The 25,830-nt window shown below is 41.4% G+C and overlaps 1 protein-coding gene across 1 annotated transcript in view; it reads left to right on the top strand.

Annotated features, from left to right (window-relative positions):
- Positions 1-3,440: 3,440 nt before the first annotated feature.
- Cep350 (centrosomal protein 350) overlaps positions 3,441-25,830 on the top strand; it is a 132,918-nt gene continuing 110,528 nt past the window's right edge. Inside the window, exons 1-6 of the mRNA XM_032915377.1 lie at positions 3,441-3,825; positions 18,103-18,188; positions 19,552-19,595; positions 20,703-20,814; positions 21,813-21,972; positions 24,064-24,680. Of these exons, the coding sequence (XP_032771268.1) occupies positions 18,116-18,188; positions 19,552-19,595; positions 20,703-20,814; positions 21,813-21,972; positions 24,064-24,680 (1,006 nt within the window). The 5' untranslated portion in view covers positions 3,441-3,825; positions 18,103-18,115. The remainder of the gene's footprint in view (positions 3,826-18,102; positions 18,189-19,551; positions 19,596-20,702; positions 20,815-21,812; positions 21,973-24,063; positions 24,681-25,830) is intronic.

Genomic DNA, 25,830 nt, shown 5'->3' with positions numbered 1-25,830 from the left:
ATCTGGTGACTGTGGGTTTATATGTGCAGCCTCAATTCTAAGAATAAATAAAATTAAAAAAGAAAAGCTCAAGAGTAAATAAAAAGGTTAAATCTAGAAAAGGGAAAAAGCAAGCAAAGGAAATCAGGAAATGTTCTTTGGTGTGTTTTGATTAAAATGGAATGGAAACTTATTATTTCAATGGGTCGAGTTTATTGTTGAAAATGTAGCTAGGGGCTGTTAACAAGGCTCTGCAGGTGAAGGCACTGACCACATAAGCCTAGCAACCTCAAGTGAATCTCCAAAAGCCGTGTCAAGGTAGATGGAGAGAATGGGCTCCACAAACTTGTCCTGTGATGTGTGCATCACATTAACAGGCAACACTATATAATAATAATAGTATTGATGATGATGATGATGATGATGATGATAGCATTTATGGAAGAATTTCAAAGAAGTAGGCTCTAATGCCAGTGAAGAAAGGAACTTGCTTGTAAGGCAAGAGTAATTAGACAAAGAACAAACGCCTCCTTCTTCCATGTCCTAACATAGCACCATTCTCAACCTTCCTGATGCTGGGACCCCTTAGTATAGTTCCTCATCTCATTGTGACCCCCCCAAGTCATAAAGTTATTTCTTTGTTACTTCATGACTGTAATGAACTGAAATGTAAATATGTAATATGCAGGATATCTGATATGTGACCCCCAAAGGGGTCACAACCCACAGACTGAGAACCACTGTTATACAAGAAAGCAAGCTGAGGGAGCCATTGTGAGCAAGCCAGTAAGCGGTACCCTTCCATGGCCTCTGAGGCAGCTCCTGCCTCCAGGTTCCTGGTGTTTCTGTCCCTGTCCTGACTTCCTCTGATGGATGAACAGGGATGTGGAAGGGTGAGTCAAATCAACCGTCTCCTCCCCAAGCTGCTTTGGTCATGGTGTCCATCACAGCGATTGTAACCCTGACTAGGACGGATACCTAGACCAAAGTTACACAATGAATGCATAGCTCCACCAGGCTTCAAGTCCAGACCTTTGCGACCACAGAGTTCATAATCTTATGATCTTGGTGTACCATGAAGATGACAGATGATGTCCCACAAACCTATAAAAGGACACTTTGTCATCTGCCGAATGTCCAGCATCGTGGAGTTCATGGATAGAGGAACAACTGCAATATATAAATACCCAAACTCATGGCAATTCTCCTGTCTCAGCCTCCCAGGGGTTGGGCTTACTGGCACGTGCCACCGTGCCTGGCTTTTCTAGATGATCCTGCTGAGTAGATACATTAGCTTGGGTTCATGGTCATTAAGTGGAGGCTCTCAGAGGTCAGAGAACACACAAGTGTTGGAGCATTTTCTACTTTATTGTGCCAGGGAGATGGAAAGAGAAAAGCTTTGCCAGGAGGAAGTGAGAAGCTTCCACTAATCTTATCTTGGCAGGTAGAGGCAGGGCAGGGGCAAAACTCGAGGTACCCTCTGGAATACTGCTTTAATCATTTGTGCAGGAGGAATGTGGCTACTTCCATAAAACTGTGAGGAAAACAAAGACGTTGATACACTTGAAAGCCAATACTCCTGAGGGAGTAAAAGAAATCACAGAATGTCAAAAAGAAGAGAGATTATCTAGGCGTGGCCTTGTGGGTCTGTGATCCTAGCATTCAGGAGGCTGAGGCAGGAGGACTGTGAGTTCCAGGCCAACCTGGGCGATCCATCCAGCAGTTAGGGAGGGAGGGAGGGAGGGAAGGAGGGAGAAAAGAGAGAGAGAGAGAGAGAGAGAGAGAGAGAGACAGAGAGGAGAGAGAGAGACAGAGATGACTACAGAGACAGGAGACACAGACAGACAGACAGACAGACAGACAGACACACACACACACACACACACACACACACACACACGGAGGGCAGTCTGGAAAATTGACGAAAACAGGAATTTAGGTTGCTAGTAGAGGGCAATGCTGCTGGCACTGTAACAAAACTCATTTCCTTTGTTTCCCAAGAGGTACCTGAGAGATGGGAAAGTATCAGTTAGCTTTGGAGTAAGGAGATTCTTTATCTCCCATTGATTGACACTATAATATTGGGCAAATAGTGTTTCAGAATCCATTTCTTCCTTGTAAAAAGTGAGTGTAATTACTTAATAAGGTGATTGGATACATTCTTTAAAATAACTAGGCTGGGGGAAAAGGTAAATTTCACTTTTCAGTATATATTTCTCATACATGTCTTCTAGTGCACCTGCATGTACCGCGGCTCGCCTGTGGTGGTCAGAGGACAACTTACAGGAATCTGCTCTCTTGGTTCACCACTCTGGGTTCAGGGATCAAAGTCGGATTGCCAGGCGTGGTGGCAAGTCCCTTTGCCTGCTAATCCATCTCCCTGCCGCAGTTCTACTTTTCAAATCATTTTCTTGCTACTGCTTGCATACTCGGGATATCCACAATTCTCATTCTTTGCCTCTTCTCAGGGGGAGAGTATACATTTACATGTGTGCAGGGTTTTGTCCATTCACGTAGTTCCTGCTGAGGCACGGCTTGCCCTACGGAGAGGATCAGTTTATTGTCGTTTGCTTTTATTGATTTGGTCAAGGTAACGAACATTTATTGAACATCTACAGTTTTCTAGTTACTGTGCTAGGCCCTACTGGATATCTATAGAAAAGGAGACTTTAAGACACTTATGGTACTTTAGATGAGAAATAATTTCTAGGCAAAGTAACTATCGGAACCTAGAAGGTGAAGCGCTTAGTTGCAGTGAGCACCTAGCGGAAGGTGGCATTATTTGCAGAAAAGCTGTCCTTTAAAGTCTTGACAGATGATAGAATTCACCAAGCGGAGGCTGGGAAAAGACAAAGCTAAGAGAAAATAGGTTGACCGCAGAGAGCTTCTCAAACCACAACACCGAATGGAAAGGAAATGTAGTTTTACTTGCTTTGGAGTCAGCTTAAGTCAACAGCGTGCGTGCTGAGCAGAACTGTAAACCCTGGCCAATGAGACGGCCACAGTGACAGCAGCGAGCAGCTGCAGCAGCCGCAGAGCTGCGGAGACTCTGAACTGCCTAGAGTGACGATTTATTCGGACTGTTGCTGAAGCATCATCAACTCGCAGAAAGCTGCGGATTCCCGGATCCCCGGTTCATCCTTGTCAAGTCCTCAGCGTGTTTGGCCCGGGGGTGAACCGCTCAGCCAGAAGGCCCAATTAGCGTCAAAGGGAAGGAGGTGGTCTCCTCTGCGGATAGACTTTGGCTCCTCCCGAGTCCTGCCGAGCGCCCATCGCGCCACACCAAAGATGGCCTCCTCGCCTTCTCTAGACTCGGCTTGTCTCGCGCTCACCCTTCGGCCACACTCAACATGGCCCTAACCCAGGGCTGCATTCCTGCGGAACCGTCTCCGGACAGTTCTCGCGAGGTTTGGCGAGTCTCCCCCCCCCCGCCCTCTCCCTCCCCGACTGCTCCCGCCCTGCCTCGCGCCGCCGCCACCGCCACTGCCGCCGGCGCCGCTCCTCCTCCGTGTCAGTTGTTGAGCTGTAATGGCGACTGGGCCGCCGCTGCCGAAGTGACTCCCGGGCGGGGGAGTGGGGCCGGACCTGCGCCTGAGAGGACTGCGGAGAGCCGCAGCTCGGGAGGGGGCTCGCGGCGGGGCGGAGGAGGCCGCCTCTGCGCCTCTCCTTCCTTCCCTGCCGCCCGGCGAATCCCGGGAGCCGGGGCGAGGCGGGTACCCGGTGCGTCCCCGGAGCGGGGAGGCCAGGCCGGGCAGCCCTGGGGCCGGTCGGGGCGGCGTCACTGCACCCTCCGCCAGGCCCCGCGGGATGCACCGTGGGAGCCGAGGGCGGAGGCGACACTCTCAGGTGAGCTGCGGGGAGACCTGGCGGAGCCTGCGGACGCCTGCTCCGCCTCGGATGTCTCTGTCCGCGGTCCCAGGTCCCTGAGGTGGCCAGAGAGGCGGGGCGGGGCCCCCTGGCACTGCCTGACGTCCCCTCGGGGACCCTTCTTGGGTCCCGAGACTTTTCCAGGAGGGTCATCCTGAGACCTGGGCTCCCGGACCTACTGGTGCCCACCGAAGACCAGATTTCTTTGCTTACCTGCCAGTGTCGCCCTCAGCACCCTCGCCCCTCCTCTTGTCTGCATAGAGTTAAGCCACCTCTCACCTTTGGTCTCCGAAGTGTCCCTTCTTCGTTTGGAGATCGAGCATATTTTGGGAAATTCCGGGACACTAGCTCCAGTGTCAGGAACAGTTTCTGTTCCTTTTCCTGGGTGTAATATTCACAAAGTGTAGTATGGGGAAAACTTTGATCACCTCCAGCCCAACAGTTGTTGAATGGAGTCTACTGGCTTATTCACACGATTGGGCGGGGAGGGGGTGACATTTAACAAGCCTTACGTGTTGGAAGTTGTCACTCTCGCTCCCCTCCCCCCTCTTTTAAATTCAGACTAATATGCTAAAATCATATTTAGCTACTGGCACAGATATAGGCAGAAATTTGCCTGGAGTTTAGTTTTTCAAGCTAGGAAATTGCAAATAGGTATAGATTTTTAAAAATGGGTTTTTGATGTTGTAACAAATGTTTCATTTGGGGAAAAAATAGGTCGTTAGGAATAGTAGTCGGTATCCATGTACTCTACTTAATTGTTTTGCTAGTGATTCTTGTTTTGAATTTGGAGAAGTCGTTAGTGTTGCCATGCTAACCTGCTCTCTTAGCTTGTATTTTAACGATTTAAAAGGAAAGTCCATCCTTGACCAACCTACTATTAGCACCTGGGAATTTTTGAAGAAGCAATGATAAGATACTGCAAGCTACTTTCCATTTAAGAACTTTCTTAATTTAAAATATTGCTTTTTTAAAAAGTCAGTGTGCTGCTGCTAACATGGGATTGTGACTTTGGAAGACCCTTAGACCTGTACTAGAAGTTACTTCAAGCCCATGAAAGTGTAAGAGTTTTTGTACACTAAATTGACAAACTATTAAATGCAACAAATCTGAACTGTTACTGCATTCAACTTAGTACACCTTAATCAGAGTATAAAGGTCACGCTAGAATACATTATATGTGTGGATAAATACATGTGTATCTTGTTTTTTCATAGCAGAACTTTGTGCTTATAGTGGTAGCAATGTTTGTAAGCAATTGTGTATATATATATGAAAGACTTTTCTGACATGTATTGGTGTATAGTATTATTTAAGACCATCAGTTCTATAGAAATCAACCTCTCATGGTGTTAATACATTTATAAATTAAAGTTTTTAAATTTTTTCTTCTGATTTGTCATTTTTTAAAATCCATTTTAAACACACTATATAGGGGCACAAGAAAGGAAGTGAAGTCCTTATATAACCACTTCAGTTTGTTAAACTGCTATAACTTATAGTGAGGGCAAAAGAGAAGTTGTATGAAATAACTGACTTTTGGGGGTGGGGGATGGGTGTACCTCCAATTCCATGAATTAGTCTTCATGTGCTCTTGTGAGCAAAGGAGACAAAGATCTTTATTTTGTAGTTGTGGAAATGGACATACAAAGCCATTAGTTTACACGATCGCTATTTTTATTCTGCTGATATTCTATTATTCTGCAGATATTCTAGAATTAGCTATACCTTAAATTAAATATTAGCCTTAGATGCTTTTGCTATTATTATTTCAAAATATTTTAAAAAATATATTCTTCCTCTGCACATGACACTTGTTTCTTATGGTGATTTCTGGTTTTTAAAGGCATTAGTATATTCATAAATTTTTACTAATTAATAAGTCATGAATTATAATCGATCACTGCTCTATGTATGATTGTCATTTGTGCTGTGTGGGTCAAATTGCAAAATAGTCTTCCTTATTGACTTTCCCCTATGTCACACAGTTTTTAGTGTTGCACATAGTTGAAAGGAAGGACTGCAGTGTCTCTGCATTGATTTTGTTGTCGTCGGTCATTGGTACTCCTCAGTGGAATTTCACATTTACCTTTGAGTATTTTGGGTCGTTATTATTTCTCATCTCCAAGTTCTGTCCTGGCAGAGGTCTTCCACTTGTGACTGTGCACTCAGTTCCCAGCATATACTAGAACAATAAATAGTTGAGTTAATCTCAGTACTAGGATAATACTTTAAAATCACATTTTAGCTTTTCTTACACATATGTTCCAAATGTTTGTTCAGATTTGCTGGGTATCAGGGGAACGACAGCCTGGGATTTAAAAGCCACTGAGAATAAGCCACAGGTGGGTCCTAAAGCTTTGACGACTTCAATGATTTGCCCAGGTGCTCTGATAGTAATTGTAATTTAAAGAAAACGGAGGCTTTAAGACCCGAACCTGTTGACTATAATTACAGGCCTGTAATAAATGTAGGTCCTTGTTAATCACAGTGCTGGGTGTTTAGAATATTGGAGTCCAGTTAGCCCAGTGTCCACGTTGTGTTAGAAAGCCAGCACCAGAGCTTGAGAGGAATCCAGTAAGCAGCTCTAGGCATACATTTGTTTTATGACAGATAATTGTCAAGTCACAAGGTAATTATGATTAACTGGGCAGTGGGTTTTTTATCACTATTAATTAAAAATTCAAAGTGGGTCTCAGTTTACGTTAATTTAAAAATATTAGACTATAAATTAGTATAAGTAGAACAACTTGCTGAGATGAAATCTGGCATTACCTATCAAAATTTAAATAAAGTACGCATACTATTTGATAAAATCATTTAATGTTTGTGAGTTTTATGTTACCTAAATTTAAACACAAGAGACCAACTATAAAGAATATTCATTTATCATGATTACAAATAAAAGGAAGCATAAGTATTAAAAACGTTCAAAATGTCTCTTGGTAAGGGAATAGTTAAAATCATAGTATATTTGTGCTGTGAGATACTTCACAGTTGTTAGCAGGCTTTAGGGATCTATATTTACCTCATGAGGAGCAGCTGAGCGTGCCCTTCAGCACATGGACCAGGCAGCAGTTCTACAGGTTCACATCCTAAATGCACTTTATACCAGCTGTGACTATTAGTGACTTAAAGTCATCTGGAAGGTGGTTATAATGACAGTCCTTGCCTCACGGGGCTATTGTGAGAACCAAATGAATGTCCGTATTCTAAGTAAGCACAGAGTGCATTCTGAAACTGCTTCTTATCACTAGTATGTACTGACATGGAACAGTGCTCAAGATACAGTAATGTGTACAAGAAATACTGTGTAATATGACTTGACTTACAAAAAATAGATAGGGGCCAGTAAGATGGCTCAGGGGTAAAGGCGCTTGTTTTACCTGTGAACATGTATATCACAAACAACTGTAAAACACAAACAACTGTGAATTATGTGCAAGGCTATGAGGAGTTCATCAGAATATGTTGGATTCGGTCTCATTTGCGTGTCCTCTTCCATTTGGAGATAATGGCCTCAGTTCCCTTTTACTGCATCTGTCAGGACAGTTGCCTGTTCACTAATTTAATGGTTTGATTAGTATGATGTTCTACTTTATTGCAATATGAGGGATAAGTTCTTCAGTTGACTATATCCCAGAGGAAAATTGTTGTTGAATCATTTTGAGAGAGTAGTCACCTGTGGTGAATGCTGTCAAGAGGTCAAGTGGTCCTTTGGATTTGGAGAAGAGGTCTTTGGTGACGTTAGTGAGTGAGAATGAGGATGGTGGCCACCCTAAAGCTGCTTGAAAGGGACTGAAAGGATCTCGAAATGGAGATGTGGTGTACAGTCAACATTTCTGAGAGGTTTGTAAAGGAAGACACAGTAGTTAAGGGGGTCCTGGGTGAGGGACTTTATCTTTTCAAGATGTCCTTAAGCATAACTGCATAGAGGAAGATGTTGGAGAGGGGAGACTGGGACAAAAGTGTGAGGAAGATGTGGCTTGTAACCAGGTTCCTGAGAGAACCCAGGTTAGTAGCTCTAAAAGTAGGTGCAGTGTTCCTATGGTGCCTTTTCTCTAAAAGTTCTTCCTCTTCCTCCTCCTCTTTCTTCTTCTTCTGCCATGTGTGATGGTAAACACCTTCCTAGCACACAGGCAGGCAGAGGGAGGCAGATCTCTGTGAGTTCCAGGCGAGCCTAGTCTATGTAGACAGCTCCAAGCTAGCTAGGGCTGTATAGTAAGAAAAGGACAAAACTAAAATGACATTTTACTTGTACAACACACACACACACACACACACACACACACACACACACACTATATATCTATCTACACACATACTATACCTGTATATATATATATATATATATATATATATATATGTATATACACACACAGAGACACACACAGAGACAGCATAAGGCGGCCAGAGACCTTCTTACAGGAGTTCTCTCACCTGCCCCACTTGTTTTTCCGTACTCCCCAGCAAACTCTTACTTTAATAGTTCAATTCTTTTTAGCTATATGTTTTGGGGGAGTCTTTGAACTTTATTATTTTTATTATTTTGGATAGGGGCTCACATTGTACCCAAGGCTTTCTTGAAACTCCCTGTGTAACCCTGACCTGCAATCCTCTTCCTGAGCCTTCTGAGTGCTGAGATTACAGGCCTGCATTGCCACACCTGACTGCCTTATACCTTTTTTGTTTGTTCATTTGTTTGTTTGTTTGTTTGAGATAGAGACCATCATGTAGTTCTGGCTGTCCTGGAGCTACTGTATAGACCAGGCTTGGATTGAACTTGCAGCCATACCCCTGCCTTAGCTGTCAGAATGCCCAGGTTACAACTGTGCACCCCTAAGCATGGTCTTTGTACCTTTCTTATAAGGCAGATATTTTGGTGAGTTAGCTACTTTTCGATTGTTGTGATAAGATACTACGAGTTAAACAGTTTATAGAAGAAAGGTTTATTTGACTTATAGTCCCAGAGGGATAGTAATCCACAATGGCAGAGCAGAGGTAGGTGGCAGCAGGCTTCTAGAGCAACAGCTGAGAGTGCAACTCCCAGGAACAGAACAAACTTGAAATGGTGACCTCAAAGCCCCTAGTGACATTTTTTTCCAGTGAAGCCATATCTGGTTTTCAAACAGCATCAGGGACCAAGTATTGCCCAAGACTTAAGGGGACATCTCTTTAAATCATTACATTTGGTGATGTTTGAATACACAGATTCTTTGTTAGCTTAAGATCTTGTTTACTATCAACAAGTCAACATTTAAAAAATATTCTTATCAATATAGCCAGATTGGGGTGCACACTCGTGTGTGATTTAAGATAGGATCTTGCTAACTTCCTCAGGCTTGCTTTGAAATCACTGTAGCCCAGGCTGGCCTCAAACCCAAAACAGTCTTCCTACTTAGTCTTCCAATGGCTAGGTTTAGAGGCGTGTACCACTGTGTCTAGCCTAACCAGACTTTAAAAAAAAAACACTTAGTAGTAGCTTTAAATAAATTATATTTCTATTTTCTGTTGGCAAGGTAGCCATTCTAAGTTCATTTTTGGAAGTTTATTATCATTTTGAGCTTTCATTTATATGATGCAAAATAAAATCATATTAAAGAATTTTTTAATCTCGATTTTTTAACCTTAGTCTGAACAAAGCATTAGTCACGTAACTTTGACTTCTACATAAAACAACTTGTTTTTCTATTTTAATTAGCCTCTTTGTAAAATGGACATTGAAAAACACTTTTGAATAATTTGAGAATGGGTGTGCATGTGTTTGTGTGAGTGTGTGTGTGTGTGTGTGTGTGTGTGATTAATATACACAGTGGCACATGCTTGTAAACCCAGCTATTGGGAAGCTGAAGTAGGAGGACTGCTTTGAGTTCAAAGCCAGCCTGGGCTACATAGTTCAAATCAAGACACACACACACATACACACACCCACATACCCCAATCCAGTTGATTAACAATGGCACTCTTTCAAAAATATTTATTCTTTTCATGTACATGAGCATTTTGCCTGTATGTATGTGTGTATATATGTATGTATATATGTGCACCACATGTGCCTGGTACCCATGGAAGGCAGAAGAGGGAGTTGGATCTCTTGGAATTCTAGTCAGCTTCAAGCTGCCATGTGGATTCTGGGGACTGAACTTGGGCCCTCTGCAAGGGTAGTGAGTACTCCTGACCACTGAGCCATCTCTCCAGCTCCACAAAGATATTCTTAAGTTTGAGGAAGTAAAAGAAGCTTATATCAAGGAGACAAAGTGCCAGAAAGTCATAAGAATGATGTCATACTGATTTCTTAAAGCAATGGCAAAGATATAAAAGAGAAGTGACTAACACTGGATTCTTAAAAGCACCAATATGGAGCCTCAGAGTGTTACTCATGGTAGAGCATGTGCTTAGCATGTTGGAATCCCCCAGTTCAATCATTAGCATTTCTCTCTACCTTGAGAGCCACAATACAGTGTACTTGTGTACATAAATAAATAAACCCTAGAAAATAAAAAGTCTATGTCACAGTCCCTGAAGTATCTTGTTTTCTTTCTTCGTCAACAGCACAGGATTTTAGAGGAGTGGTTGAGATAGGGTCTTGCTATGTATTCTAGATTAACCACCAACTCCCAGTTCTCCTGCCTCAGCTTCAAGAATGCTGAGATTAGGAGTAGGTCCTGCCACACCTGGCTGCTTTTTAGTTCTTTAGAGTTTGATCTGTCTACCTAGTTTTCCTATTTCCAAGAAAGCTCTTTTTGATCTTAGTAACTCTTATCCATCCTTTAAGTCTTAGTTTAAATGACACTCACAGCTTTCAGATGAGATGAGTTCTTTCTGTCATATGCTCTTGTGTTATATGACACCAGATAGTGCTGAATGGTTAGCCTAGGTTTACCCCAGGGAAAAGCATTGTCATGGCTGGAAGAAGATAACTGTCTGAAGTAGCAGTGGAGACCCAAGGAGTCTGTTAAAAACACTTTACCTTCCCTGGTTAGGAGGAGGAAGAGAGGATGAGGGGCTTTATCTGTAGAAATCTGTGAGAAGTCTTGTCCTTTGGGGTGGGTACAGTAGCAGGCGAGTCACGTGGAAAGACATTAAAGTGCAGTGAAGGTAGTAGATCACAGAGTCAGGAGGATTTGATTTAGGTAGAAGAACAAGGCAATTTGTGATGAGATTATTTGGACAGAGGGATTATGTCACATATTTATGTTCTAGATGATGACATTTTCAGTGTTATAAGAGGCATTATAGAAATGACTATTAGAGTCTTTTAAAATATTGAGAGAGATCTGGATTTAATTTACAGTTCTGTTATTTATTAGCTGAACGACCTTAGAGTAGCTCTGTAGTCTGCCTGATTAATCTTAATAGGCAAATCGGATATGTGGATACTTGCCTGATAGTTGATAAGAGATTAGAACCCACCCTTGCCCGTATAGGAAGAACACATCCATAGGGCCTATGGCTGTTAACTGTCTACACATTCCATCCCATGGTGTTAAAGGTCTGTGATTCAAAGGATGTTGCTGTGGTTTTGTTTGGAAGCCATATGTTCTCAGGATTACCTCTTGCAAATAAGCTCTCTTTTTAAATGCAACAGCCTGTGTTTTCTAAACATCTCTAGTTATACTACTCAGAACTAGCTATGTATCAGGATTTTAGTAAACCAGATGTTCTTCGGCCTCAGACTTGCTGATTTGGAATCTCTGAGAGGTGGATAGAATCTGAGTTCTTCTGTTTTTAGCCTTGATACTCAGGCAATTGGCCTCCTAGACCAGTGGTTCTCAACCTTCCTAACGCTGTGACCCTTTAAAACAGTTCCTCATGTTGTGGTGACCCCACCCATAAAAGTATTTTTGTTGCTACTTTATAACTGTAATTTTGCTGCTGTTATGAATCGTAACACAAATACCTGATGTATGACCCCTACAGAAGGGTTATCTGTGACCCACAGGTTGAGAACCACAGTCCTAGAGTCTGCTGACTGCTTGGAAGAAGACATTGTGTGGGTGCTCAGAAACTCATTTGCAGTGAGAATGGTAGGGGTGTATGTGTGGAGGGCTATTGAGTTAAGAGAATAGAGAGCTTGGGGCATGACTCAGTAATAGGGCTGCCATCTAGCATGTCTAAAAACCTGAGCTTAAAAGCCAGCTCTGGTGGTGCACCCACTTTTATTTAATGCCAGTACTCAAGAGGCAGAGGCAGGTGGGTCTTTGAAATTGAGGATGGCCTGATCTGCATATTGAGTTCTAGACAACTAGAACCACATAATGAAACCCTGTCTCAAACATAACCAGTTAACCATCAAACCCAAAACTAGCTACAGAGGTAGAGTAGGGGGAACATAATGATTTTAAAGTATTCATCCAAAGGGCATTTAATTGTTTGTTTGATTTCAAGACGGGTTCTCTGTGTAGCCCTCCCTGGCTGTCCTGAATCTTGCTGTGTAGACCAGGCTGGCCTTGAACTCAAGAGATCCTTGTGTGCGTGTGCACTCCTCTGTGCATATGTGTGCACCATATATGTGTAGGATCCGATGGAGGTCAGAAGAAGGTGACAGACTTCCTGGAACTGGAGTTGGCAGGTGGTTGTGAGCCTCCTGATGTTGGGGCTGAGGGCCAGACTTGTGTCCTGTAAGAGAGGGAGCTTTCCTATCACAGCCTAGAAGCTGGTCTTGCTGAATTGACAGCTAGGGAGAACAAGTGCTTTTATGTAGAGACTGAATAAATGAGTCTTTAATGTGATTTACAATATTTATTTTTATTTATATATTTTTCATGTTTCTGCTTTCGTGTTCTCTGTGTGTGGTATATATGTTTGCATATGTATGTATGGACACAAGTATGGGCGTGAGTACATGAGAGTTTACATATATTTCTTCTGCTGTTTTGGCTTAATCCATATGCAGCTGTTCTTTGGTGCTAACCAGAGCAGTAGCATAATTTTTCCTAAAATTTATTGTATATCGGTGATTAACTATTTTTATCATATTGCTCCATTACTTTTGTGATACCATTATGTTCAGTTTATTATACAGGTGGCTACCTTTAACTTCTTTTCTTGTTATCAACAGCATGGTTAATTATACTTTTCTGTTTGTGCTTTACAGTTTGTATTACCTTATAGTCTTGTGGGCTTATATAACAGTATGTGAATTCTCCCTATTTTCTCTATGTCCCTATGTTTAGTAGGCAAGTAGCACACACTGTGTTTGTCGTTTTTCAGAAGTAGCTTTCCGAAAGGATACGTACTCATGTTTCTCACTTAGGGTGACTTGCTCTCCCCGTTTGTCCTTCTACTGACAGAAGTCTTTTTTTTTTTTTTTAAGATTCATTTATTTATTTCATGTATGTGAGTACACTGTAGCTGTCTTCAGACATACCAGAGGAGAGCATCAGATCCCATTACAGACGGTTGTGAGCCACCATGTGGTTGTTTGGAATTGAACTCAGGACCTCTGGAAGAGCAGCCAATGCTCTCTTAACTGGCCATCTCTTCATCCTGGCAGTGTTGTTTTAAACAATACAAAAATATTTTATTTACTTTTGAATTTCATAGCTGAGTACTGTGTTTACATAATTCCACCCATCCTCTCCCCTTCCCACCTCACCCTCTCCCTTTTCCAACTCCTCCAGTGTCCTTCCATTCTCTCAATACATAACTTCTTTACATCTTCTTAACTGTTGCTGTGCAATGCGTGTGTACGTGTGTGTGTGTGTGTGTGTGTGCGCGCTCTCTCTTGCTCGCGCACTTGTAAATAAATGCAATGTGTTCAGTCCATTAGTGGCTTATAGGTTGTGTGTTTAGGGCGGCTCACTTGGACTTGGCTAACCTATTAGGACCTTGTTCTAGAAGAAGGCTAGTTTACCTCTCTTAGCAACCATTAACTGCCTGTAGCTCTTCATCTGCAGGAATGTGAATAAAGCACGTCTTACCTGCGTCAAAGCCTGTAAATTACTACAACGAGGGCCAAGATATGCTCACAGGTATATCTTGAGAGTAATGAAATTGGACTTAAGGCCTGTTCAGTAGGTGGGAATTCATTGCTGTTCCAGTAAATATAGCCCTGCCTGTGGGTGGTGAGGTCATGAACTCCAGAGGATAACCAACACTGCCACTTTTCTTAAACCTGTAAAATTTCCAACCACATTCTAAATATCTATCCAGAACCCTGAAGGATTTAGGCAAGTTACATTTGGAAAATATCTGAGTTATGAAAAGTGTGTTGAGGGGTTAAGGAGCCGGTTCTATTATTAAACTATTTGCTATGCAAGCATGAAGAGCTGAGTTCAGATCTCTAGAACCCACATTCAAAGCCAGGCCTGCAGTATGTGCCTGTAATCCTGACTCTTGTGAGGTGGAAGCAGGATCCCTGGGGCTTGCTGGCCATGTGTCTAGCTGAATAGGGGAGCTCTAGGTTCAGTGAGAGACTTTGTCTCAAAAAGTAAGGTTTTTGCCCTCCATGTACATATGTGTACACACACACACACACAAAACGCACATGCATATGCATGGCCACTCACAGAAATGTATACTCGGACATGTACACACATGCCTTAATATGTGTTGAAGTTTTTGGTAAGAAGGAGCGAGAAAAGAAGAGGTCTAGTGATAGGTGCTTTGGAAATGTAACCACTGAAGTACTGGGCTGAGGTAGAGGACCGTTTATCAGTATATGTGCTGTCAGGGAAACAGAAGAGCTGTGCTTACATTAATCGAGGAGCAGTGGGAGTTTATAGATCAAAGTTTGAAATTGTATATGTTAATAAAATATCGCTATAACACCATCAAATGGAAAATTACATTGAAAATATGGTTTTTTTAAAGACTTTTTTAGATATAATTTATTTATTTATTGGTTCTTTTTTTCGGAGCTGGGGACCGAACCCAGGGCCTTGCACTTCCTAGGCAAGCGCTCTACCACTGAGCTAAATCCCCAACCCCTAGACAGATATAATTTTAAACAATGTTAAATAAGTCTTTAAATTTTATTTTATGTTTATGGGTGTTTGCTTTCATTTATGTCTGTGCACCGTGTGTGTGCCTAGTGCTGGCAAAAGTCAGAGAGAGGTATCTGTCTGAGCCCTGGAGTAGGGGTTACGGATGGTTGTGAGCTAAGTAGGGATGCCGGGGTTAGAGCCGGGTCCTCTAGGGTGCTCAGCTGCTGCGCTAGCTACCTCTTCAGCCCACTCAGATGGTTCCAAGACTGCCAGACATAAACTTGCAGGGCAGGAGGAAGCCATTTTTTAAGATCGTTGCTTTGGTTTTGGGTTTGGAGAACAGTCTTATGGAACAGTGACGTGACTTAAGTCGTTTGAAAGGAGCACATCCATGCATTTGGTACCCAAATCAGCGAGTTGACTAGCCTTAAATCCGTTTGGCGAAGGTGACCGCAGTTCAGTCACCCCAGGGCTGATGATCAGCCTCACTTGCAGCACCTCGGAAGCTGTCGCTTGTGTTGTCCTTTAGGTGACAGGATTATACGGCACAGGCGTTGTTTCTGGTGTCCTTATGTGATAGAGATGTGATCCCGAACTACATCATTTTATGAGCAAATAAGACGTAAATATATGTATGCTATATCAATACATGCCGTGTTACATAAATGTTTTACTAGATATTTGTAATTAAAGATGGACTATAAATTAGGCAGTAACTTTGAGTCATTTTTATGTTTACACTGCTTTCCCTTTATTAGCATTAACCCTTAGATATAGAAACTGTGGACTGAAATGCAGTTTTAAAACGTATTTGAGCTGTTTATCCTTCCCATTGAGAAAATAATCACTATATTTTTGCACTTATTTTAAGGCAAAGAAATGTTTATAGAGACAATTTTGTCAGATCACTGACGATTAATGTGTGTTGTCCCTGAGAGGATGTCAGATGCCCTGCTGTATCGTCATCTGCCTCATTCCCTTTTGAGACAGGTCTTGCACCGACACACTTGTCTGTCCTCTGCAGTGCTAGCTTCCAGGCATGTGCACCATGCCCAGCTGTCTGCATGGCGGCTGGGATCTAGGCCAAGTTCTCATGTTTGTATAGTGACTGCTCTTATCCACCCAGTCCTGTCAGTCCCTGAGCTCTGTTCCCAGTCAGTGTTGTTGACTGTGATTAAAGTTTTTATGGTTGAAAAAGATTAAACTATTGGTAAATTCACTGATTTTTGTTTTTTCCCACCCCTGTCTTCAGAAGAAAGTTAATTTTTGGAGAAGTTTTGTATGTACAACACTAAGGACTGAGTAGAGGGCGCGTAATAAGTGAGCGTTCTGCCGTCAAGCCAGTCCTGACCCTTAAAAGAGCTTCATCTTTGCAACAGTTGAAGTTCATTTCTAGGAAGCCTACTGTCAGGATTATCTACTCCTTGGAGAAATTAATTCCCATGCAATTAAGATACTTTAAAATTTAACTAGGTCAATTTTCTTTTTCTTTAACTTAGTGTTTTAAAATATTCAGCACTGGAATTGAGACTGCATCACAGTGGCGCTTGCCTACTGTGTTTGAGTTCTGGGTTCAGTTTCTCAGGACTCCAAATAACATACTGTGCTTTCTTTATAAATAATTGAATAATTTATTACATCTTCTCTATGTTGTGTGCATGTATATGTGCATGGTTGCATTTACCATAGTGCACATGTGGAGGTCAGAGGACGACTTAGGGAGTCAGTTCTCTTTCCACAATGTATGGGGTAGCGCTCAGGTCAGGCTGGGCAGCAAGCGTTTTTACCTGCCAGGCCTCCACTTCCTCTCTCTTAAGTTCCTAATTTTAAACTTATTTTGTGGATTAAATATTTAATAAATATGATAAAATTTAATATGCTGTGAAGAACTAATAAAATTAATTAAAAATTAAGATCCTACTAGGTGAATGAACAAAGGATAATTAATAAATTAAAAAAAACCCTAAGATTAAGATCTGTGGCAGAGGAGGAAGGGGAGGAAGGATTGGAGGAGCCAGAGGGATCAAGGACACCACAGGAACAGGGCCCACAGAACCAACTGACTGATACCAGGTTGGCTCAGAGAGATCAGGGAGCCTGTACGGGTCTGACCTAGGTCCTCTACATATATGTTATAGTTGTGTAGCTTGGTGGGACTCCTAACCTTGGGAGTCGGGCTGTCTCTGACTCTTTTGCCTGCCTTTGGGATCCTTTTCCTCCTGTTGGGTTGTCTCATCCAGCCTTGATGTGAGAATATATGTCTGGTCTTATTATAGCTTGTTATGCCATATATTTGGTTGATGTTCCTGGAAGGCCTGCTCTTTTCTGAGAGGAAGTAAAGGGGGCATGGATCCAGGAGAGAGACTGGGGGAAAGGGAAGGGAAGGAAACTGCAATTGGGATATAACATATGAGAGAAGAATAAATTGGGAAAAACATCTGTAGCAGAATATTTGTTCTGGCTAAGTTCTACCATGTTCAGATTCAAGCAACCTTTTTTCCCTATGGAATCAGCAAAAACAAAAGTAATACAGATGATATTAAAAGGCCTTAATAAAGCTTCTGGGGTCTTCTGTTACTGGAGGTAGAAATCAGTGTGACGTTGGAGTTCAGCAGCGTGTCCTTCACATCCTTTAGTTCAGTTTTGATACAGATACTGCCCTGGGCAGATAGTCCAAGTAGGCCAAAATTCATGTGCACAGTGTTGTTTTTGTTTTTAAGACAATGCCTCATTATGAATCACTGACTGGCCTGGAACTTGCTGGGCAGACCAGGCTGTTCTTAAACTCACAGAGATCCACATGCCTCTGCCTTCTTAAGAGGTTAAAGGCATGTGTCACCATGCCTGGCCACAGTGCTATTTGCAGTAGAGAAAATGAAGCATGATCAGGTATTGGTTGTTTATATTTTACAAGAAGATTTTGTGTCTCTGTTTGTTTGCTGTGTGTGAGAGAAACTGTGGGATCTGAGCATGCCATGGTAACATGTGGAGGTCAAAGGACAGCTCGCTGGGGTTAGCTCTCCCAGCATGCGGGCCCTCAGGTGGGCGGAAACTGGATTGTGAGCATGTCGGAGCCAGCCGTCTTCTTATTGTCGTGTGAGGGCAGCATGAGTTCCACCCCGGTACAGCTCTGGCCTTGTGACTCATAACGTATTTGCTATTCTGTAAATAATGAAAATGTTGATAATAATGGTAATAGTTCCTCTAAAGTATTATTTTCTGGATTATTATATGACTTTTTCAGACCTTCATAAATAAGTCAGGATATTTCTTTACTATTGTGTTTTATAATAGTGATGGTCAGTGATTGTTGATGACGTAATTGCAGGTAAATTGGCAAGATGAGGAGCAGCAAGTCAAAAGAGGTGCCTTTACCCAATCCAAGGAACTCTCAAAGCAAGGAGACTGTTCAAGGTAGGAGTCTTTCTTTTCTTAAAGACTGAACTTAGTCTCATTCTAAGGTCCTATAATATATTAAATTTTGGGCTAATCAATAGATGAAATTTACACATTATCTTTTGATTTATAAAACAAAACAGTGGATTATGCTGGAGAGGTGGTTCAGTAGTTAAGAGAATGCTTACTGCTCTTGCAGAGGACCTGTGCTCAGTTCCCAGCACCTCCTATGCTGTACAGCTTGTAAGTGCTGATAACGTCAGCTTCAGTGGTCACTTGCATGAACACCTACACGTACACAAACGCACACATGCACGCACGTGCGCACACACGCACACACATACACACACAGACACATAACCATTTTTTAAAAAGTGGATAAATAATTAAATTTTAGTTTCTAGTATACAAGTTTCCTTTAAAAGTGAATTAGTTGAGCCAGATGTGGCCATGCATTACTGTAATCCCAGAACTCAAAAGGTTGAGGCAGGGGGATCATGAGATTAAGGCCAGCTTTGCATATGAACACAGTATGAACTCACCTCTCCTCAAAAATTATATATGCAAAATTAGTTTTTCCTTTTCAGAAATCCTGACCTTACTGTCAGTATCTATAGTCCATATGTAATAAGTTACAGTTTCGTCAGAGATACTTTAAGGTATGATATTTTAAAACGAAAACTGACAAAGAAGTAGGTCTGGAAGCCGATTCCCGTGTGTGAGGAAACTAGAAATCAAGCCATATGGGGAGTCTATGGAGGAAATGGAAATTCTTATTCTGGAAGAGGATAACTCATGGGAAACAATGCAGCCTCAAATTAGTTGGAAGACTGTTACTTGAAAGACTAAATAGATTTCTTTTGTACTAGTAAGTTGATACATGGAATGGTTTCAAGGATATTCTTTCACATTTAAAATGTGGTCTAAGATAACGCAGTTTTATATTTGGTTGGGATATACTGGGGGATAACTGAAATCCCAGCACTCAGGGTGCTCGGGCAGCAAGATTCTAAATTGGAGGTTGGCCTAGGCTTTATAGCAAGACTCTACCTTATTTACCATATTTGTTCATTCTCATTCTCATTCTCCTCCTCCTCCTCCCTCCTTCTCTCTCTCTCTCTCTCTCTCTCTCTCTCTCTCTCTCTCTCTCTCTCTCGTCCCCCTCCCCCCCATCTTGGGAGGTGTTCAGACCATTGCAGTTAGCTGAGGATACTTCTTACTCTTACACATTTCTTGAGAAGCCTGATCTAGCATTATAAATGCATTGGATAAGGAATAGCTCCAGTGGGGTAGTTCTCAAGCCCTTGGGAGCATATGAAACTTTATAGCTTAAGTTTACTTCAGAACTCTGACTCTATTACATGTCGCTTTTTCTTAGTAGATGTAACCACATCATGGGATGCACTTTCTCAGACCAAGGCTGCTGTAAGTAGTTTCAGTTTCTGTTTTAAACACTTGTTTTAAAACTGATACCGTGCTATGATGTGATTAATTAGAATATTTAACTGGAAAGCAAAGGTGTATATTACACCATGAACAAGCATGCGTAGTAAGAAGTAAAGCAGATACGGCCTTAGGGTCTCTGACCTGCTACTGTCATAGCATGTGAACATTCACGTGACCTGTGTGGGTACTCATCTGTAACTCGCTGGCTCACTTTGTGTGGTGGTATGAAGGATGGCTATGGGGAGGTTGGACTGGACCTGTGTAGAAGTCTGGTTGTCAGGGAGGAAGGGAAAGGAATTGGCTTCTTGAATGCACTGTGAGTTATGTCTTCTGTTTTGTGGCAGTCCTAGGTTCTTTTCCTTTATAAAATAAGTGGCTGTAGGAGAGTTATTTCCTTTGTGTTTAGTCTTGTCTGGATTATAGGACTCTAAACTGGTGAAGTGATGTGTGGTTCCTTTAAGGAGATATTTCTCTTCTTGGTTAATTATCTTAAAATATGCTTTTCCCTACTTTCTTTTATATACCCCTGAATTTAGCTTTGTTTCCTTATTGTCTATTTGTATATAATGTTAAAAAACATTTGATTATTTTTAGTTTATGTCTGAGTGTTCTGTCTGAGAGTGTATGTGCACTGTGCATGTGTCTGGTGCTGTGGGCACAGGCAGCTGTGAGCCACCATGGGGTGCTGGGAACTGAACCTGGATCCTACAAGAGTAGCAAGTGCTCTGACCTGCTGAGCCATCTCTCCAGATGTTGTTTGATTATTTTGTGGAGTTTTCTATGTTTTAAATTTTGGAACGCTTTTGAAAGTAAATCAGCTAATTTTATTTATTTATTTATTTATTTATTTATTTATTTATATTTTTTATATTCTCCTGAGAATGTCTATTCCCTGTGTCATGAGAAACATAGCCTTATATAATGGTAGGGAGAAAAATTGTATTTTTCAATAAAATAAAGATTTGGCTTTATAACAAAGTAGTATGCAATCTCTACATGAGCTTTAAATGTATGTAATGTAGGACTGGATCGTAATTGGATAAATTCAGGATTAACTTATGTGTTTTCACGGTATTTGAACTTCAGCTGAGACACATTGAGAACAAATTGGAAGTAGCGCCTACCAGTACAGCTGTGATCGATTCTGTGATGGATGCTAAGAAGTCCGCAAGTGCTACCCGGAAAATAAGTAGGAAAGGTATGTGTGAAGTCCCTTTTAAGAATTTAATTATATTAAATACAGACCCATAAATTGTTATTACTGCTTGGGGGGGTGTACATATGCCATGGCCTACACTGTGGAGGCTGATGGCTGCCTTGTAGAAGTGATTCTCTCCTTCCACCTTTGTGTGGGCTCAGGGTCAGCCCCATTAACACAGATTTTTGTTGTTTCAGTTTAGTGTTTTTTGGTAGTCTGCAGGGCATGTCCTTAGACTGAGTACTTATGCTGAGTACCTCAGACGCAGCTCATGCTTAGTAATGCTGATGATATTTTCATCAGTGCATCTGTCTGACAGTTGAGTTTTCGTTGTTTGCGGTAATGGGAATTTCGTTTGGGTGTTTGAGGTTCTATAGACTTAATTCACAGGTATAATCTTTGAAGGTAAAATTATTTGACTTAACACGAATGTGTTTCTTTTGTGGAGGTCTAAATTGTTAGTCATGCATTGAATATCTTTCATCTAGAAACTATATAATAAATTGATACTATGCATATATTTGCTTCTTTTTAATTTCCTTGTTGGGCTATAAGGTGCAAGTAAATGCTATCTACTTAGACTAAGTGTTGCTGGTTCTTGACAATTCTTGTCTTATTGTTTCCAAGGAAGGGTTCCTGAGGATTTAACCTAGGGCCCCACATGCAAGGACAGTCCCTACTGCTGACCTGTATCTTCAGCCTTATTTTTATTTATTTTGTACTTTGAGATCAGTTGTCTACACTGGTCTTGAATTCACTTTGTAGTACAGGCACACCTTGACTGACAATCCTCCTACCTTTCAATATATAGATTTTAATTTGGTATTACTTTCTTAGAGTATAATCTTTTCTATAAATTTTGTTGACTGTGGGCCTTTTCTATCTGCTTACCTAATATCTAACTAGAAGTGGTAGAAATAGCACATAGGTAAATTATTCTCTTAGACAGTCATGGTTTATGTCATATGTTCTCACAGATTTCTTTTTTCCCCTTTCAGATGGTAGATGTCTAGATGATTCTTGGGTCAGTGCTCCAACTTCCAAATTTTCTAAACCACGGAAAGAGAAATCTCGTAGTCCTCTTAGGGCTACCACCCTGGAAAGTAATGTCAAGAAAAACAATCGTGTGGAGTTCCGTGAACCTTTGGTTTCTTATAGGTTGGTATAGGAAATACTGGTCTAGTCTCTAATAACTACAGTCGGGTTATGATGTTTTAGATTTTCTTGCACTGATTCTAAAGTTCTGCTAGTTCCTTTTCTTGCTGCTGTGGCTGTATGTCTGACAAGCGGCTGAGCAGGAAAGCTTTAGTTTGCTAAAATGTAAACAGAACACAGTCTCTATGGCAGAGAAGGCCTGGCAGCAGGCCTCTGAGGCTGCAGGGCACACTGTGTCTGCAGTTAAAAAGCAGAGGGAACAGGGCTCTAGGAATGAAATCTCAAGGCCTACCTAGTACCTCACTTCCTCTAACCAACTGTCCAACTCGTAAAGTTCCACAGACCTCTAAAGAAAGTGTCAGACTGGGTACTGTATTGTTCAAACACATGTGCCTGTCTCACACTCAAGCCACAACAGATAATTCAAGAATAAGCATTCACCAAAGCATAAATAAAAACCCACAAACCCCTCCAAATTCAACCTTCTTATAAAATACTCACTACTAGATTATCTTTTTTTGTGGTACTAGATTTCAAATCCAGGATCTCTCATATAGTTGCCAAAGACTCAGCCACTGAGCTGCATTCCCACTCTGTGTCCTCTTCTAAGTATTTGATAGGAAGAATAGTAATGTTGTCTGTGTGCCTGTGTGCATGTCTGTCTGTCTGTGTGCATGTATGCCACATGTGTTGTTAGTGCCCAAGAGTTATAGTTGGCTGTGAGCTGTTCCCGTGTGGGTCCTGGGAACTGAACTCTGGTCCTCGGGAGGAGCAGAAACCGCTCATGACCAAGCCCCGAGTATTATGAACCATCTTTTTTGGCCCTGGAATTAATTTTTTTCTTTTACTAATTGTATGAGTTTATTCTTTTACTTTGTAACAACTTAGATGTTCTAGATTAACTTACTATTTTAACAATGTAGGATAGATAATAGAAAATGTATATATGTTTTGGTTAACAAGGCCTAGGATATTTAAGTACTACAATTAGAGAATTTTATATTTTTGAAGGATACCTTACTAATGTATCTTAGTCTTACTGTGGCAAACAGTAAGAAGTTTTTGTTAACAGAGAGTATGGACTCTGTGTGCCATGCCTTAGGCAGTGAGGTCTGCCTACTCTTGAGTCTTATGTAGTTTTAAAGCTGCCACTCATTTCTCTGGTTATGAGAGAGTTCACTTTAGACAAAAGTTTTTAGGGCTTTTTGCATACTAGACCTTTCAATAATATTTACTTACTCACTTACTTACTTACTACTTACTTACTTACTACTTACTACTTACTTACTACTTACTACTTACTTACTGCTTACTTACTACTTACTTACTTACTACTTACTACTTACTCATTTACTTACTACCTACTTACTTACTACTTATTTACTACTTACTTACTACTTACTACTTACTTACTTACTACTTACTTACTTACTTACTTACTTTTTGAGACTGGGTGTTGTTAAGTTGCCCAGACTGGTTTTGTATTCATGATCTTTCTACCTCAGACTCTAGCAGCAATAGACCTTTTAAAAATTTTACGTGTCTATCTGCCTGCCTGCCTGCCTGTCTGCCTGTCTGCTGTCTGCCTGTCTGCCTGTCTGTCTGCCTGCCTGCCTGCCTGCCTGCCTGCCTGCCTGCCTGCTTGCCTACTTTTTGAGAGTTGTTAAGTTGCCCAGATTGGCTTTGATCTTGTAGTTCTCTTGCCTCAGGCTCCCCAGCAGCTTGGATCATGGACATGTAGCATTAAGCACTGGTTTTACTTTTTCAAACTTGAAGGGAATTGATGTTGGTTGGTTATTTTGCTTCTGCTATTAACTCCAGGTTCTTCATTCAGTGTAAGACTGGCTTCAGTTTGACTGCTTTGTTTTACTATTACTCAGGCTCTTTTTATTGGCAAGCAAAAATGATTTGTGGTGTACATAATGTCTTGATTCATGTATTCATTTTAGAATCACATAATCAAGTGCTTTAATGTATGTGTCACACACTTACTGTCTGTGGTAAGAATACCTAGTATCTAATCCCTGCAGTTTTAACTCTACAGAATTTTTTGTTCTTAACACTAATCATAGAGCTTTTTCATTTTTATCACAGGGAAACCCATGGTACACTTTTCAGCCTAAGTCCCAGTCATCTGGAGTCGAAGCATGTCTATTGTATTCACGAGGAAAAGCCGGAGAATGGGAAGCAAATAGTAGTCAGTCGGGAAGACCGGAATAGCCATTGCTGCGATTTTGAGAGTGCTCAACCCTCTGTCATCAGTGATACAGTTGTTAGATTTTTAAATGATGGACCAGCAATTGATGCATTGCACAGTTCTGAATGTTTAATGAAAATGGGAGTGCATATAAGAACTGAGGAAGAAATGCCTAACAGAACAAAAGGAAGTGAGAACAATTCAAAGCCTTCTCTTAACAACATGGAACATGATGTTGATCCGAAAATGTTGCTGCTGTCTGACTCTTCTCCATCCTCTACTAGTGCCTGTAATTCCCAAAGATTAGATATTTGTAAGCGGCAACAACATGATGTTAAGCTGGAAAAACTTAAAGAGCGGATTAGAAAACAGTGGGAACACTCAGAAGAAATACATGGCCAGGCCCAGACTCTAGGTCATATTGACCATCCAGTAATGGTTGTTAATGTTGACAACTCAGTGACAACAAAAGTTAGGAAAGTGGCAACAGCACCACCCGCTCCAGCATACAAAGGTTGGTACGTCTGTGTGCCTTTCTCTGTCTTCATGTCCCCTGGTTCCCTAGGATGTACAGAACAGCTGAGTGCCAAATCAGCTGCATATGAAAAAAATGTGCATGTTAAAAATGACAGTTCTAGCCCTAAGTCAAGAGTTTCTGGAGATGGGTTCCAGAATGAGATTTGTCTGTCTGTCTGTCTGTGAGACAGGCTCTCTCTGGTAGCCCTGGATGGCCTGAAATTCACTATGTGAACAGACTGGCCTGGAACGATCAAAGGTCAGTCTGCCTCTGCCTCCCGAGTGCTGGAATTAGACCAGAATAAGAGTTTTTAACAGGACCCTTTAGAGGATCTTCCCTCTCCTCTCCTTCTCTCCTCCTCTTCTTTCTGCAAGAGAGTTTATATCTCAGACTGGCCTCAAACTCAAGCAGTTTGGGTTGATAGGCATGGGCCACCGTGCTCAGCTCCTTAGGGATTCTTAGAGGCTGAGACTATAACCCAGGAAATAGAATTAGTACCATTGTCTGACAGCCAAAAGAATATTGTTTGGAATTCATAAGACTTGCTTAAAAGTTATGTGTGTAGTGGTGCGTGCTTGTAATCCCATCTGCTCTGGAAGGCGAGGAGACAGAATGTCTAGGTTAAGGCCAGCCCAAACTGACAGCTAGCCTGACTTTTGAGACCCTATCTCAAAATAGAAAGTTTAAAAAGGGACAGGGATGTAGCAGTGGATAGCTTGTCTACCATACTCAAGGCCCTGGGCTTAATTCTCAATATTTGAAAAACCCCATTTACCCCACTTACAAGACAAAGTAATCAGTCTCCATTTAACATAGGACTGCATGTTATTTTGGCATTGACATGGATCCTGTTTTAATTTTTGACAAAGTTTCTCATATTTTAGAAAAATATTTAAAACAGATTTAAGCTAGCATTAATAAATTTGAGAATATGCTCAAAATACTGAGAAATGCTCTTCGGATCTATTTTCTTTTTATAGCTAATTTTATGTTTTCATAAGTGGTGGGTTTAAAGGATTTCTGTTTTTTTAAATTTATTTTTATTTTTAATTTCTGTGAGTGTATTGCCTGCTTGTGTGTCGGTGCATGTGGGTCCTCTGGGAGCATAGACAGCTCTTAATTGCTAAATCATCTCTCCAGACCTGGG

This window comes from Rattus rattus, chromosome 10 (genome assembly GCF_011064425.1).
Source record: "Rattus rattus isolate New Zealand chromosome 10, Rrattus_CSIRO_v1, whole genome shotgun sequence".
In the NCBI taxonomy this organism is placed as follows: Eukaryota; Metazoa; Chordata; class Mammalia; order Rodentia; family Muridae; genus Rattus; species Rattus rattus.
The sequence above is the reverse complement of the archived record's forward strand: the minus strand, read 5'-3'. Positions and strand labels throughout refer to the sequence as shown.